At 43.7% G+C, this 17,803-nt stretch overlaps 1 protein-coding gene across 1 annotated transcript in view; it reads right to left on the reverse strand.

The window, feature by feature from the left end:
• Positions 1 to 4,889: 4,889 nt before the first annotated feature.
• LOC129386777 (uncharacterized) overlaps positions 4,890 to 17,803 on the reverse strand; it is a 47,398-nt gene continuing 34,484 nt past the window's right edge. The window contains exons 6-8 of the mRNA XM_072284090.1: positions 14,709 to 14,726; positions 6,403 to 6,435; positions 4,890 to 4,903 (exon numbers count right to left, since the gene is read on the reverse strand). Coding sequence (XP_072140191.1) covers positions 4,890 to 4,903; positions 6,403 to 6,435; positions 14,709 to 14,726 — 65 coding nt within the window. The remainder of the gene's footprint in view (positions 4,904 to 6,402; positions 6,436 to 14,708; positions 14,727 to 17,803) is intronic.

A 17,803-nucleotide genomic window follows, 5' to 3' on the forward strand; every position in this document is an offset into this window, starting at 1 on the left:
GTCCACAATGCATCATACGTCAGAAGCCTCAGAAGTGCTAATAGACTTAATGCTAAATTTTAACCTACATCAACTTGTCACTCGTCCTACCCGCGTTCAAGGCTCAACGAAAAATATCCTCGACCTCATATTTCTTAGCAACCATTTTACTACAAGTCAAGCACAAATAGACATTATTGAAGGAATATCTGATCATAGTATACCTATGTGCACATTCCAGCTTGATCATTGTATTAGTACCCAGTCCACAGTACAAAGCTTTTTTAACTTTCATAAAGCAGATGACGCCAGCATACTAACTTATCTGTCTCATGAATTCGATTCCTTTTCGGAAAAAGCATCTCAGGAATCTACTGATGTAGATGCATTGTGGCTACATTTTAAGAGCATTGTCCTGCACTGTATAACTAATTATATTCCAATGCAAAAGAAAAAACAGCACCTTAAGAATCCATGGATCACACGCGAAATCATCCATGCTAAACGGCGCGCAAATCGGCTTCGTAAGGCAAACAAGAATAACCCAAAACCATCTACAGCCTTGAAGTTAAAATCTGCAGTTATGCATTTCAAACAGAAACTAAAAAATTCGAAACAATATTACTACAGTGTCACTCTTGCTAGCTTCCTAAAAAATAACCCACAAAGATTCTGGAAACATCTGCGCAGTACCGAGCAGACAACAACCAAACTAACTGAAGAAGAAAAAAGTGCAACAGCAAACAAATATAACAATTTCTTCAAATCAGTCTTCACGGAAGACAATGGTACACTCCCCCCTCTTCCACCATTCTGTACGTCAGTGCTTGATCGGTTAATAATAACGGACGCCGGAATCCACAATCTTCTCCTCAACATTGACCCTAAGAAATCAAACGGGCCTGACGAAATTCCAAACGAATTCCTAAAAAAATATGCTGAGTGGTGCAGTAGATATCTGGGACACATTTTTCGTAAATCACTAGCAACTTCTAATCTACCACGCGACTGGAAAAAGGCTAAAATAATACCGATCCACAAGAAAGGCGACAAAAATAACGTTGCCAATTTCAGACCCATATCTCTCACCAGCACTTCATGCAAAATACTAGAACATATCATTCTAAAACACATGACAGTATTTCTAGAACGTGAAAACATCCTATCGCCCCACCAGCATGGTTTTCGATCTGGCTTATCAACTATCACTCAACTAACAGAGGTAGTTCATGACCTTGCTCTTAGTATTAATAATCGTTCTCAAATTGACATGATTTTACTTGACTTATCTAAAGCTTTTGATTGCGTGAGTCACACTAAGCTAATTGCAAAAGTGGAGCATGCCATCGGGAAAGGAGAAGTTTCTGCTTGGATAACAGCTTTTCTAACACACCGCTCACAATTTGTTATGTTTGACCACATGCCATCTGATGTCGTTCCTGTCACATCTGGAGTACCACAAGGCTCGGTACTCGGGCCGCTGTTATTTCTGATCTTTATTAACGATATAACCAATAATATAGGCTGCAAAATCAAACTCTTCGCGGATGACTGTGTGATATATAAAGAAATTAACAGCCATAACGACCATCTCGATCTTTCTGATTCCCTTAACACGCTAGCCGAGTGGTGCTCCCAGTGGCAAATGTCTATTAACGTCAATAAATCAGTGGCAATGACAATAACAAGAAAAAAGCAACCCTCTCATTTCACCTATATCGTTAATGGCACGCCTCTTTCCATGGTTGAGCAACAGAAATATTTAGGGATAACACTGACATCAAACCTCAATTGGGAAACACACATAACTAACATTACAACTACTGCACTACGAAAGCTATTTTATCTAAAAAGACGCCTAAAGATCGCTCCAACGAACATTAAGCTTCTGGCCTACAAAACATTTGTGAGACCTACTTTAGAATACGCTAACACAATTTGGTTTCCTTACACAGCAACTAACATAGCTAAACTTGAAGGTGTACAAAGAAAAGCCGCAAGGTTCATTCATAACAAATATCGTACTACTGACTCACCTTCACGTCTCTTAGCTTCCTCAGGCCTCAACACATTATCGACGAGAGCGAAACAAGGTCGACTGAAATTTCTGTTTCAAATGCTGCACCGTCAGTATAAAATTGATATCACCCGGTACATTTCATATTCGCAATCTAGAATAACACGGCATCAACACGAACATACGCTAACCGAGTATTCCTTTTCTAATGACGCATTCAGGTACTCATTCTTTCCTCGAGTAATCAGAGAATGGAATGAACTTAACTCGTCATTAACAGCGACAAATTCTTTATCCCTGTTCGTTTCACAACTAGAGCTCATCACAAGAGATTATTAATGATTTCTCATGTTTGTTCCCTATTCTCTTTATGTTAAACTAACAGTACTTAGAAAAAAAAATGTATACACTTGTTTATTTCCAAATGCTTCACGTTTTTGCTTTGACTATGATATGCCCCGGTTGTTGTTCATATTATTCTGCTTTGTTTAGTGTTCTGTTGTATAGCTTATCTACCTTATCTTTTGTATTTTATTGAATATTGTTGCTTTTTCATTCTTTGTGTAGCTCGCACATGTATTTATGTGGGGAAAAGAAAGTGTTCATGCCCGTCTGCTAGGCTCTCGGCTGAGAGCGGCAGTATTGTAAAATAAATAAAATAAATAATAGCGTAAAACTATTCCAGTCTGTTTTCATTATAGTCTGTTTTAGTGTCTTGAGGTCAAGTTTACGCATCTGCCGACACAATCATCGCGCGGCGACCGGCAGCCTCGTCTGAACAGCCCAATCATACGTTCTTGAACACAAATAACATTTCCTACACTGAGCGGCTTTTTCTTCCCTAATTGTGTGAAAAAAGAGGGGACCGCACTCAAGTGGAGAAGGTTTCGATGAGCCGAACCAGCGCAGTGAAAATAAACAAGTGGATGATGAGGGTGGTGTCGGTGCCTGCGATTGGTCCGCTTCCCCTTAATTAGCTTGCGATGACTTTTCGAACATCGCGGTGTCGCGCAACGGAAGGATAAGAATGGCGCTAAAACGCATCCTCAGCAACAAAGAGTTTTCATAGCGACGTCGTATACGTGCCGAAAGGGCTCGATAACGTTACAGGGCCACGCCAAAAGCTTTATTATACGCAAATAAATGTATGCTGTCCGGCATGATGCGAGTATCCAGTGCCTCAGTTATCGGCGAGCAGCCATCTTCTATTCCTTTCGGAATTGGGCAGTATCCGACTATGCAGAAAGAAAGTGAGCTTTGTTCGGCATATTAATGCATGTTTAGCGCTTACAGGTCATATTGACGCAGTTAGGTTTTGCGGTTTTGTGACGACGCGCTACGGACAGGTAAAGTGGGCGCAGCCAGAAACCTTTTAACCAATAGCAAAGGGCTAACAGGAAATATGCATCGAATGAGAAATAAGCATTTTTCTTTTCCTCCGTCTTTTTGTTCATAATCATTGTGCACGCCTTATATCAGATGCGGAGTTAACGCCGTTTTTGTGGCGTCGCGTGATGTACCAGCGATGTTGGGGTGGTCCGACGTATCGGCCAATCGTGGAGGCCTGATTACAGAATTGGAATAGAAAAGTTTGGAATTGTTTTACTTTTTAGCGTCCGAGGTTAAGTGATGAAATTAGGAAATTTTCCGGAGCAATTTGAAATCAGCCTACGCAAGGCAGGAGTAATCAGAGATCGCTGGGAGAGGTCTTCGTCATGCAATGGATGGTGCAGGATGATGATGCACCTCACGCAATGTGTATGTTTACAACTTTAGAACATTGCAACTTTGTCCAATCCAATATCCCCATACAATGCGCTACACCACTCACAAGTGATGGCGAAATAAACACGCTAAATAAGGCGCTTGCACACCATCGGGCGTCGACGCAGCAGTGTCATGAGAACGAAGACGGTGCATGGTCCTTGTCATTGAAATCATCGTGCAATGTAAGGCACATGGACAAAGTATATGCCACCTAAGTAAATACATTTGTTACTGCGATATAGCATAAACGCGCATCCATCCTTGAGGTTGGGGCAACATTGCACAAACCCATTGACACATAACCAATGGGTTAAAATGGGGCAGCAGAAACAAAGAAAAATAACAATATCAAAGAAACCGCTCACTATCATGCGATATCCCAATATAAGGGATGTGTGGTTTCAATTTCACAAACATTTGAAGTTACAGCAACATATTTTGCGGGCTTTATGTCTTAATTCAATGTTTTCTTGAACAGAGCGGGGGTCTGGTCAGTGGCACTCTTCCTACAGCCAAGGATATTTGCTATCATCTAAGTGTAACCCTGGAGACGTATATTCAGCTGCTAGAGAATGTCGTAAGCTGCATATAGGAAAATTTAAATCAAAGAAGCCGCTGAATATTCTGTGCTCTTCGATTGAGACATCTGTGATTTAATGCTTAGCGTGAGCTGATATTAAACCTAAATATTTTATTACGTGATTATTATCCTAAAGCTGAGCACAGGGAGCCTGATTGAGTTCATTTTGCGGACATTTTTTTCTTATTTCGTTGCTATATAGTTATGCTCCTTCATTATTACCAGGCGAGGTACGAAACAGCCACCAACCGATCTGCAACCGCGGTGGGCTAGCTAAAGAAAACTGTTTGAAAGGGAACGAGCGTGAGAGTGGAACGTACTACCTTCCATTCAACACTTTTGTATCCCTCATCATGAGTAATGGGTTCCATAGTTATACTTCTTTACACTTTGTCAGTGGCTACAGTCCAAGACATTTGGAAGAAATGATACGAAAGGAAAAGGACGCAACCCTTACAGCTTCTCCATCTATTTTTCAAGCAAGCACATACGAATAACTCCTTAAGTATGGAGACTGGTGATGCAGTAACAAGTGAAGGCGGCGCTTCACATAATGCCACCTAATGACAAAAAAAAAACATACAAAACTTGCCCGCCTACATTTACTAATATTACTGGTATTTACTATAATATTACTAGTAATAGTACTGGGTAGCTAAGAATACGTTCTTCGCATTTGAAATCATTGCTTTTTGCCGTATCTTGTCAAGCTGGTGTTAATATTGATGATGGGCTTCCATTTTCTAGCTGATCAATGAACCTGCGTGATCTTTTAGTATGTATGCCACACTATTTCGATAAACATTACTCGCTGTATCGCACAATGGTAGTATCTAGTGCTACGTTTATAAGTATTCTCTCATGCGCAAGGAAAGATAAAAATTTGACGCTTATTCCAATTTGTTATACTAGCTAGAGCATAGAATCCACACACTACATGCAATGATGTAAAAGTATACGGTACAGTAAAACCGGCCAGATGTTTACGCGCTCCTCAGCAACGAGAGAAAGAGAGAAGCCTCAATAACGAGAATAATGGTAGTTTGCTATCCTGCAACAGCTACCATGGAATGAAAAAGACAGAAAAAAAAGGGGGGAAACCTCTTGCGCCATAATATTTTGATGTTGTCGGACGAGCGCCTAGAAAGTTCAATACCCCTCCTGTGATTGTAGAGGCCCTGAGCCAGCACCGTTTTAAAGTGGCTTGAAATATTCGAAAAATTACAAAGATTTCAGAAATGAGACGATGGTCAGCTGCGTCGCAGTGCGCAGAAAAACCTTAAACAAGAACATATTGCGCTCATCTGGCTACAGGACAACGTCACAAGCGTATTGCGCTGTCCTCCTTACACCCTGTGGAGCCTTATACATTTCAACATAATTAAAGATTTACGAGTCTATTATAAAATAACAGTCCATTGACTTGTCCGCGTAGAAGCTACTCGTGCAGAAAGAAGAGAGGCACGTGGTCTTACCTCGACTCATTATGCCGACAAGGAATGTGCACGCTTGCGTTGGATGTCAATACCGCCAATAGAAGGGCTCCAACATTTCCAAGTAGAACAATCAAATGCACGTGGAAATGAATCTTGACACAATAGGTGCTTCCTCCACGCATCTGAAATGAACTGATTCAGCGCTAGGCAGCGTGGATGTTGAAACTGTAACATTAGCCATGTGTTCTGTGCTGAAATGAGAAAGCGCGCATACCAAGCACTCCGGCCACAGTGTCGCAAAACGCACACCGAATATCACAGCGAAATGCCATTGTTGTGCTGGAAGGTGCGATCACTTTCACAATTTTCTGCTAGAAGGTCAACCTTTACACTTCCCGTACTCTTCGCAGCAGCTGTAAACCGATATACCTTTTGCTCATTTTGTACAAACCATACCAGCCTAATAACAAAACAAAGGGAAGTGAAGCATGTCTTCGAAGTATAAGAGCATATGAGCATAAGAGTATATGACCATGTGTCCACTCCTGTAATAATCCCTATCGGGATTGACAGTATTCTGAAATAAATAAATAAGAGATTGGCAATAACTCGTGTTTACTTACTCGTAGTGGTTCGTTTTGTTGTAGGCTTGATGACTTCAATAAAGAAGAATGCAAATCAATCTCTGAAGGCCACAGGTGACGAATTTTAATGCGCGACTCAATCTGACATGTAAATATGGTGCTCTGTGTTTCTATGTGTTTCTCCCTTGCGGGTCTATTTGGCGCTCTCAAATTGTGTTTCCCGAAATATAGAGTTCATTCTTGCTATGTTTTGGCGCAATTACGCTGACCAATATTATTGCTGATGCCTGTAATCTGTTATTCGTGTAATCAGAATAGCGTGCTAGAATCTTCCAATTGTTAGGTTCTGATCCTGGAGAAGAGAAATTACTTGAGAGAATGGACGTGCCCTAAATTGACGGGTGCAAGGAGGGATGCAGGACAGATGCTTACTACCCTCAAATTATGTAACAACACGCCAAGCAATCAATCTCACTTGTGCTCATTGACCCAAGTACTGTTCGCTGAACATAGACAAACAAACCCCTATCTCAGCCCGCCAAAAAAATGTACAACTAAGCTTTATGCCGATTTGAGCAAGCTGGCACAGCCACAAAAAATAACCGATGCCGTGCATGGCAGTTATCACACTCATCGGAACTTTACAGGGGCCTGTTTTGCAAGTGCCTCCTACCTACCCAGAGGTTTTCCCCACTCCCACAACTATTTCTGGTGATATTCCTTCGCTGTATATGATAGCTTTTCAACTGCGTAACTATGTTTTAGCTTCATATGTCTATAATAACCATTGTATTCTAAGCATGCGCCCGCATGCGGCACCGCGGCTATACCATCGTTGGTGTCTGTATAAGCGTCTGCCCGTCCATTCCAACAGCTTCGTGGGACCGTACTGATGGGTTTTGTTAGCGATAACTCATAAGACATAACCAGCTGCGCTTTCTCATGGAAGGTCTGGTCATGCGGCCACTTCGGGGCTTCAAGGTAGGCTGCGTTGCTCGCTTTGGCATATCATACTGAGCGTGGCACCTCATGCCGCCATTCGCTACGTAGGCCTCTGTCCGCCTTCTGCACACCACCGCAGAACCGTCGTAGAACTAGGCTTAAGAACTTCGCTGTGAAAGTATCAACTTGGTATTCAAGCATATCTTTAGCAGAAGAAATGACAAAGACGACAGAGCAGCAAACAAGGATAGTGCTCACTCGCAACTATATGTTTATTGGTAAGTGGTTCTATAAATGGCATCCACTATATCACTAAAAGCGGCCAGATTTGGTATGTCATTAGTTACGTTCTGTACAGTGGTTCTACAAAAGCTGTACTTCAATATTAGTATATCTTTTTCAGATTCATGTGTAACATGTTCATTTACTTCGCCTTATATGTACTAATAAATTCAATTCACATAACTGTGATATCATTCTTCGTTGCCGTGTTACAGATTTCTAAACTTGACAGTATCGTTTTCTGACATTTTAGAAATTTTGACACATTTTAATGAAACATTGGCGATCTAAATCACAAATCCTAAACCAGCAGTCACTAGGTACTGAGTTTTTTCTTTGAGATTTGGTTTAGTGGTTGCCGAGAAAAATTAATCCTCCTTTTACGGGTACTCACATAGGAGCACCCGAGCTAAAACTTCATCTTAAGCGTCCTCCTATTTTACGTTCGCATGAGCGTTCTAATGCTCGCGCATTAAAGGAAAGATACGCTACAAGAAGCAGAAAGAGCCGCGTAGTTATGTGGCATAACTGCTAATCAGCAGGCTACTTGCATTCAACAACGTAAAAGCACGCAGTTGTCTAGCGGTGTAGGAAAGTTCTCATTTTGACAGGCCTTCATGCATCGCTGCATGTAGGCTCGGCTGCGGACAGTCGCTTAGAATGATAAACACAGGAACGCCAACCGCAAACGACCGCGGAAGTGCGAGCTAGTTCAACACAATTCATAATTTATAGATAACGAGGTAACATCGTGTCGAATGGAGCCAAGTATAGGCAACCGAAGAATCCGAGCAGCTAGATTTGATGTGTAAGCGATCGGTTGCGCTGGATGCCAAGGGACATCTGGGGCCCCATAACGTAAAACTATTCCAATATGTTTTATTCCAATCTCCTGGCGTCAAATTTGCGTAACCGCCGACGCAAGCATCGGGCGGTCACCCGCAGGGTTGTCTGAACAGACCAATCAAACGCTCTCCTCGTTCATAGGAGGTCACTTTTGTTTGCTTGAAAAACGAATAAGATTGCCTGCACTGAGCGGCTTGTCTTATCTAATTGGCTCACAAGAGGCGGGGAGCACGCTCAAGTGGAGAGGGATTCGATAGGGCCGAGTTACTGCACTGAAAATCGATAACCGGATGAAGAGGGTGGCGCCGGCGTCTGCGATTGGTCCACTGCCCCTTACTTGGAATAGAAAAGTTTGGAATAGTTTTACGTTATAGCGCCCCTGAATAGCTGGTCTTATGCTTTTTCGGTTTAACATAGCATTAGCGGCTCCATGAAGCGGCCTGACTCAAGTGAGAAAAAGTATTCCGAAACGCAACTTGAGACACGATATTCCCATTGTGTACCATTACGTCAGCAACTAAGAAGCTATCACATTTATCTGCACATGTAAGGGTACGCATTTACTGTAAGTCCTTGTTATAAGAAAGCGTGTCATAACAAAGTTAGAAATATACTGAGTAATCATAATTCCCCTTTGATATTTTTTTTCGTGAAAAAACAGGAATTTCCATTTACGTTATATTCAAGCCTAATTTTTCTATAAATGTATAGCAAAAACCTTTACTACATAATAAACATTTACCCATCATTTACAACACATTAGGCCACATCTGGCCGATAGTATGGCTATTACATGGCCTATTGATCAGTTAAAAAAGTCCAAGACACCTAAACGCTTATGATCTTTCAATGGGAAGCCAATAATGTCCTGTTGTACGCCTTTGAGAGGTCCTTTAAGTGATGCACTCCGCTCCGGCACGCCAGTGTACTAGTCGCTTGGCCAAAACCGCGTAGGAAGCACAAGGCCTGTGCACTTCGATCCGTGACGTCATGAGACCTTGCCCGACTGCCATAGAGTCTATTGGAGACGCGCCCGAGTAGGCCACGGTGATTTTCACGTCACCGCTTTCGCCACGCCTGGCTTGGCAATAGATATTTCTGTCCAAGTAGCACGATGGCTTAAAGCAAAGTGCACAGGCCTCAATCAGGAAGGCGCTCGTTCAGCCAAGAGGGTAAGACACTCTGCTTCTGAGCCTGGGGTCGCCGTTTTAAAACTTAATACCACCGACCTCTTCGTTTAGAATTTATTTTGTTTTATACATTAATTTTTTTCTAACAATTACCGGGGCAAAGTAACGCAGGCGACAGCCTACTCGGACAAGGAATGCGCGGCTAACACAGGCTTCCGAGAGCGAGAGTGAGGCTGATGTGGCGTCGGGCCGATGCCTTCTCCCCTGACGCAACAGCTGGCCCGCCATCGCGGCCGCAGGTATTTCATTTCGTCCGTTCTACTCTGTCGAGGCGTGCACGCGACGAGGCGTCGAAGCCAATAGCACATTAGGAGCCGTTTTGCTGCTACAGACGCCGGCTTTTTCTTTCATTGGGCCGTTGGATGCTTTCCCATCAAAACACCAGCGAGAAGTTGTCCTGCGATATACATGTCAGAGCAGCCACTCAGGGCTGCTGACAATTGATCCCGCACTCTGCCAACGCCGCTGACCGCACAAATCTCCCGCATTCTGTTCAAACAACGTGCTCCGCCTTTGGTCGCGTGAAAAAGAAAGTAGTACTTGGAGGAAGGGCACCGTCTAGCTGGTGGCGCGGTGAACTGCTGCACCGGCGCCGGCAAGTGGGTCATCGCGACCTGAGCCGGTTTTATCACACCGCCTGAAACTGCTTTTATAATGACCCTCTTGGTGTTGCAATCTTTCCGCCTTTGCATTTACTTGGAAACCAGCCGTCGTAGCTCAGTGGCATTAGAAAATTAACTTCTCGCGGATTACGTATGAAAACCATGATATAAATATGAGACATGCCGTAGTGACGAACCAGACTGTGATCACTTTGAGTTCCTGGAATTCATTCCCCTTCTTAAAAATCAAAGGGCAGGCTTTTTCGCATTCGGACCCCGTCAGGAAGAGGCCGCCGCAACGTGATCGCACTCCCGTCTTTCACTTCAGCAGCGAAACTCCAGAGCAACTGGCACGCACCACTGGAACCTGGTTTTCCAAATTACCCACTAAACTCGAGAACCGCGTGCCTCATAATTATGACGTGGCTTTGGCAACGTAAAGCCCCTGAATTTATTTTGAACTTAACATTCCCAAGGCGCACGACTACTATCGTCGGAACAAGCGACTCGGCGTTACGAATGACGGAAGGTGAAAATAAAGAGGGTCGCTCGAAAATACAACCGCGGTTACGATTTTCACGCAGATTGCATGTTCAGGTTCAATAATGCGAAATCACTATATGGCTCATGAAGCAGAAAATCCGGCGCAATGACCGGAGAGGGTACAAAACGTCACGTGGTTTCAGCCAACCAACGGGAGGCGCGAGCCGCGTAAGCCACTGGCTTCCTTGAACCACCAGACGGCGCTCACCCTCGTGCAGACGCGGCGGTGGTGGCACCGACCGTGCGGGGGAAAGAAAGAAAAGAACCAGAGAGCTCGCCTTAGTGCAATGTGCTCGCTGCAAGCGTCTCCCAATAAATATTACGGTTGCATAAGCTGAGTTGCAAGGCAGCGGCACCTGTGTAGCCAGTCTATATAAAGCGCCGCTTATCGCGGAGCTGTTCTGTCGTGAGCTCCAATGGACGAACCCTCGACTTCTCAGACGGTAGCTGCTCCTGGCTCCATTGAACGTCGACGCAAGTACGCGAAAGAAGCCGAGGCGCCATCAGAGAGACGTCGCAATGCTATCGGGTTCATCCACGTAAGAATATCCAAGTGTCCTTGATTTTTTTCGCATTTTTTAACGTTATAGCACATGATCACAGGTCTATTTTGTTTGCATCATCTGCCGCTGACGCTTACCAACGATCGTTGCTGCATGCTTGCTGGAGGCAAGCGTGCATAAAGCGTATTTGTTGTCAGAAGCATGAGTTCGATTACAGGGATGAGCAATGCAAGAAATCACATCTATAACGCTCATTCCTACTTGTTGCTCGGATCATTGGTTCATACTTATTACATTGTGTAAATATGCGAAGCAAAGTAAACAGCAGGAGGGTAAAAGACACTCTTTTGGATGCACCGTATTAAGGCCTTCACCGGCACACTCACGATACCGTGACGCCTTAACACCGCGACTACGGCAAAGACGAACTATTATTTACAACAGCTTTAGAGAAAGCGTGATCTCGTTGGGGAAGATTCGGAGGAGAACATTATTATATTTAAGCATACATATGCAATGCGCTTCTGACATTTCATCACCTTCAGCTTCACCAGTGGAACATTTACCCTGCCGGTAACTGCATATTGCAGCACAGGCATATTTCCCTGAAAGCGGACTAAAATTATCACCAAGGGATGAATGTGGCGAGGTAACTTCGGCTCCTCCTCCTACAATGTATTTCAAGGCATAGTTCGACACCTATATCATGTTAGCGACATGCGGGTTTGAGAGAACAGTGTGTCTCGCAATTAGTTTTCTTGATGTATGCGCGCTGACCAAGTCATTCAAAACGTCAATTGTTAGGGCAGGCTTTCTGGAATTCGTGGCAGGTATATTGATTGTAGGCTCAGGTCATGTATGCCAAGACTATTGTCGTAAACTGACCGCATATTCTAGGCCATGTATCCAGCTACCTAGAAAACTACGACTGCTTTTTCATGAATTTTATGTTGTCAAGCCTTATATGCTCAGAGTTAACGTGGTTTGGAGGATTCTGGTTTGGTTTCATGGTTCGCTCGACTTCCTTTTGTACGGACGAGAGCCATCATGCGCACCGGAAATTCCGTTCACATATAAATCCGACATTTCCAATTGAGAACTAGTGCCTGAAGCAACCGCATATGAAAGGCTCTCCATCAGGCCCGTTGCATTACGACCATAGCTCAGGGTCGCAAAAATCAGCCACATGGTAGTGGCCTGCATTGGGAAACTTTTTCCACCTGGCTCTTCTGCGTGACTGTGGATCCCGCCTGACAGGCCTGGTCAATGCCCCAAACTTCTTGCGCTGTGATGGCCCCTACCGCATCACAGATTCCGTCTCCACTGTCAACTATGTAGTTGAACCTGTGATAGCATAGCATGACTTGCGGCATTGTGGTGGCAACACGCTCTATATCAGCAGACATAAGCAGTATTAGGACCCCATCATTCTACCTACACCGTGAGATGCCAGGACGGCTCAGCTTCTGTCCCAGGGCCACTGTAACGATGAAGAAGATGCGCCTTTGGTCTGTTGCTGCACGCGATACTGCCACGCCACTGGCCACTTGTGGCACTCTGCATCTATTCGGCGGCTTCTTTCATGCTTGAAAGAATAATTTTATGTAGCACGTATTGAGCAACAGCGAGTTGTATCGGGAGTTTTTCATGTTGCCCTACAATTTTCTCATAGAAACCTCTAATCTAATTGCAATACTTGAGAAGTTGAAATATTTATTACGAATAATGATAACATTAGGCGGAATATAAGAAAAACTATCTGAGTATTTCCAAGCAACGGTAAACAAGATTACCTTGGTTCCGTCCAGCTAGGTAGAATTTGCATATTTCTAAAGTGTGGCTCAAGTTATGCGTGACACCCTATATAAAAGACATCATTTTTGCCGCAATTGAACACACACAAAAGGAAGACACATAAAGACAACACGGGCGGCTGTCTTCCTTTTGTTTGTCGATGAGTATTCATTTTGTGTGTGTACGATTGCGGCAAAAAACATGTCTTTTAGTAAGCACCAACTAGGCCAACAAGCAGTTCTGTTGCAACCCTATATAAATAAACACAGCCAAAAAACAGCAGTATTATTGACTGAAGTACCACAACGTCCCCAATAAAATTTAGCTCTACCTATTCGTTTCTTCAGAATTGACATCACAATAGCCCCGTAGCGCGTGTGCCAACAGAAACTCTGTCGACTACGGTCTATCTGGCCTGAAGTAGCTGAAATAATAGTAGAGACATGTAACGGAACTAGTGAAATATGCTCAATTAAGCTCCCTATCAATATTATTCACCAAATTTATTCGTGGTCTTAGCTCGTTTCACGGTCACTGACCGTGTGTCGCGTGAATAGTGCTCCCGGTTCATGCTCATCAAAGCGATTTGTGGCCTGCTCTTACTAGGCCGACGCTTGTGTATACTTCCAGTAGCACAGAAGTGCGCAATGTCGATCTATCTTAAGTAAGCATACATTCAGGATTTAAATTATTAACAAACTACTGCTGATCACGGCTTTCATTTCCTCTCGCACACAAGACCATCTGCACCACCCTGGTTTGTAGTCCGCACCGATATGGTATAACGTTAAGTCGAAGCGCGAACAAAAATCTTGCAATGGTGGCATTCAAATTCAAAAGACAAACATTGCTTCTGGGTGAAAACGCAACTTACTTCGATTGAAATTTCTGTGGCGAAAGTAGTTCTGCATCTCAATTGTATCCGCTTTGATGCATATATGTTCATGGACCGCCTTAGTGTGCTAGCGACCTCTAAACATAGGCCAAAATAGTACATGTGCCATGTTGAGGCTTTTATTTTTGGCCCTCTGCTCACCACAGAGTCGAAAATGAAATTTTAGAAGGTAGTGCATGCTAGGGAAAGTTCTATGAAAATAATTCTGGTTTCTTCCATTTCTTGTGATAAATTTCCCAAAGACGCTACGATTTAGGCCTCCTTACCTAGGTGGTTAAAATGAAAATTATATTGTTAACTTTTCTAATGACAGGAAAATGTTCAGACTACGCAAAAACGCAAATTTTGAAGAAAGTGCACCAGATGGTTGATTGTCGGCAGATTTTGCTTCGCACCTGGATTTTCGCCGTATTGTGAAATTCAAACGCAGCAGATTTTGTCCGCTGAAAATATAGTGGGCGAATACTGTGCAACTAATGCGTTATACGTGGACTTATTCTTGCAATTTTTTTAAAGAAACGGATACCGGTGTAGCACCACGCGGTTGGGAAACTTGGCGTGAAATCACCCCATTAGATATATATATATATATATAACCTATTTAGGTTGGTCACATTAACACACACACACACACAAACCAATATCCACCGCTTTATGGTAGTCCACTGGAAAACACCACAGCGCAAATATTTTAACGAACAAAAGTGCACTTTAGGTAAGAACTAGTGATAATAAACCTTGTACTTACAGAAGTATTTCTGCGTCACTGAAAGTGGGGAAACAATTTAGGGACATATTTAATGAAATGGTTTTGCGCAAAGTCAACAGTGCAAGGTCACATACGTGAGTTTTACGGAAGGCAAGTGCTGACATGAACAGTTGCTTTGGAGCTACGTGTCAGTAATAAGCACTTGCTTGGTTAATGCATTTGCTAAAAAAAAATGACTGAACCGAAATGTAATGGAAATGCGTCTCATTTGATAATAGAAAGAAGACGTACATAGAAGTCAAGTGCGACGAAATTTTTAACCACCTATAAGGAGTAGTTTCGGATATTGTAGAAATGGAACAGAACCGTAAAATACATTCCGTGCTGCGTCCTAGGCATGAGCTCCGCGATTAGAAACCGTCACGGTGCGCTTCATCTTGAGCGACCACCTGTTGGCTTCGGCGTCACATGCGCTCACTACCATATACACGTGTTGTCTTCTAACAGGCCCTTTAGGGCTAATATAGACGAAAACATTGATGATCAGCTGCCTGGAAGTTTTGCCAAGATTGCTTCAACAGCATATACGACCTATTTCTAGCCAGTTTAGCCAAAGTAGCATTTCATTGCAATAGAAATGTGTTTGCGTGTGCGTGTGTGTGCGTGTGCGTGTGCGTGTGCGTGTGTGTGTGTGTGTGTGTGTGTGTGTGTGTGTGTGTGTGCAAGCGCGCCTAGCGCCTGCCGCGCGTTGCGAGGAATGGCGGTTTGCATCCACAAAGGCGCGCGACAGCGCGCGCTCACTGGGCTCACTTACAGACGCCTTGGTAGACACCGTTTCGTACTTTGTTATTCCCGGGGTTTCAAAATGCTTCGATATCTATAAACGTAATCGTTATATTTTTATAGCTGTTACATCAGTACAAAAAGGAAAGAAGAAGCACTTTCTTGCACAATATAAATCTGCTTCACTGAGAGTTGAACGTTCCACGCCGTAGCTGCGCAGCCAGGCGCGCCGACGCAAGGCAACCCAAGCGTGCGATAGCAGGGATGAGCTGTTCCCCGAGGTCACGCCGCGTTTCGACGCGTACGAGCCATGCCGCACCGTCTGCGCATGCCTGGGTGTGCGAACACGAGACGCGCGTCCGCAAGCGTACGTGTCGTCTGGCCTTCATCATCATGATCATCAGCCTGGTCACGCCCACTGCAGGGCAAAGGCCTCTCCCATACTTCTACAACTACCACGGCCACGTACTAATTGTGGCCATGTTGTCCCTGCAAACTTCTTAATCTCATCCGCCCACCTTTCTGCCACCCCCTGCTACGCTTCCCTTCCCTTGGAATCCAATCTGTGACCCTTAATGACCATCGATTATCTTCCCTCCTCATTACATGTCCGGCCCATGCCTATTTCTTTTTCTTGATTTCAACTAAGATGTCATTAACTCGCGTTTGTTCACTCACCCAATCTGGTCTTTTCTTATCCCTTAACGTTACACCTATCATTCTATTATAGATTCCTCTTATTACGGTCCTCAGAAGTATGAGCTGCAAATGCCCCAGTCAGCCTGGGTATCTTGAGAACTTGAGCTTAAATACCGGAGAAACTCATCAAAATTTGTGCATGTATTCTGCATTCAAAACTTCTAACCTAGTAAGCCATTAGAAGATGTAGCTAAGAAGGCTTTCAAGGTCATCTTTCAATCGAGCACCAGGTTTTAAGTAAGCGGCCTCTCAGAGGGATACTGCGAAAAACGAATGAATATCTATCTATCTATCTATCTATCTATCTATCTATCTATCTATCTATCTATCTATCTATCTATCTATCTATCTATCTATCTATCTATCTATCTATCTATCTATCTATCTATCTATCTATCTATCTATCTATCTATCTATCTATCTATCTATCTATCTATCTATCTATCTATCTATCTATCTATCTATCTATCTATCTATCTATCTATCTATCTATCTATCTATCTATCTATCTATCTATCTATCTATCTATCTATCTATCTATCTATCTATCTATCTATCTATCTATCTATCTATCTATCTATCTATCTATCTATCTATCTATCTATCTATCTATCTATCTATCTATCTATCTATCTATCTATCTATCTATCTATCTATCTATCTATCTATCTATCTATCTATCTATCTATCTATCTATCTATCTATCTATCTATGTCTCAAACATATTTCCCGCTCTCAAACATATTTCCCGCAAGCCAGAGTCTGGGTTTTCCTTGCTCGAATGGGTGGCACGTCTGGCGGCGGTGCAGGGGTAACAGGGTAGGAAACCAACCTTGGGCCCAGCTTGAGTCAGTGGGTACCTATGTGCCGCTCTTCAACGAACCTCTCTGACACCGACATGGCTCAGTGCAAGATGCGGTGCTCGGTATGCGGCAGGCCAGTGTACCGCTATTCACTGAATCTCGTTTACGCTGAGTTAAACCACTGTGTATATGCCACTCCGTCTGTGCTGCTCGAAGATGAACATGTGAGACACCCAACATGAGTGGCTGGGCATGTGCGAATGGGTGTGTCCTGATCTTCAATGAATGTCTGTGACCTCAACTTCCTTAACTAGGTAATTGTCACTGGGACTCTGCCGCTCTGTATTGAAAACCGATATCTTTTTTTTAGTATCCCACTCCCAAACCCATCAAGAAGCCTGCGATCGGCACCTTTGTCCCATCTCGCTTACTTAGTGCCTCGGCAATCTGTACGAGAGGGTCATCGAAACGTGCCTCCATCATTACATAGTGAACGGTGGCCTCTTCCCGCACCCCATGATTGACTTCCGGTCGGGACTATCTGCGCAAGAGGCTTTCCTAATCATAAGGGAAGAAGTTCTCAAGGGCATCCCGAAGGGAGAACACCTCCTGCTCGCACTCTACATGAACGGTTCCTTCGATAACATCTCTCAAGAGGCCATTCTGAAGAGACTGAACGACATCAGCTGCGGGGAGCGATTCTTTAATTACGTCAAATCGTTCCCGATGGGCAACCATCGGAATAGGACAGACCCGATCGGATACGATCGGCCACCTGAGCAAACGAACGCTGCAAAGGGTGATAGTCTCCTTGATTCTCTTCAACGTCGCGATGCTAGCGCTGACCGA

Source organism: Dermacentor andersoni, chromosome 8 (assembly GCF_023375885.2).
Source record: "Dermacentor andersoni chromosome 8, qqDerAnde1_hic_scaffold, whole genome shotgun sequence".
NCBI classification, from domain to species: Eukaryota; Metazoa; Arthropoda; class Arachnida; order Ixodida; family Ixodidae; genus Dermacentor; species Dermacentor andersoni.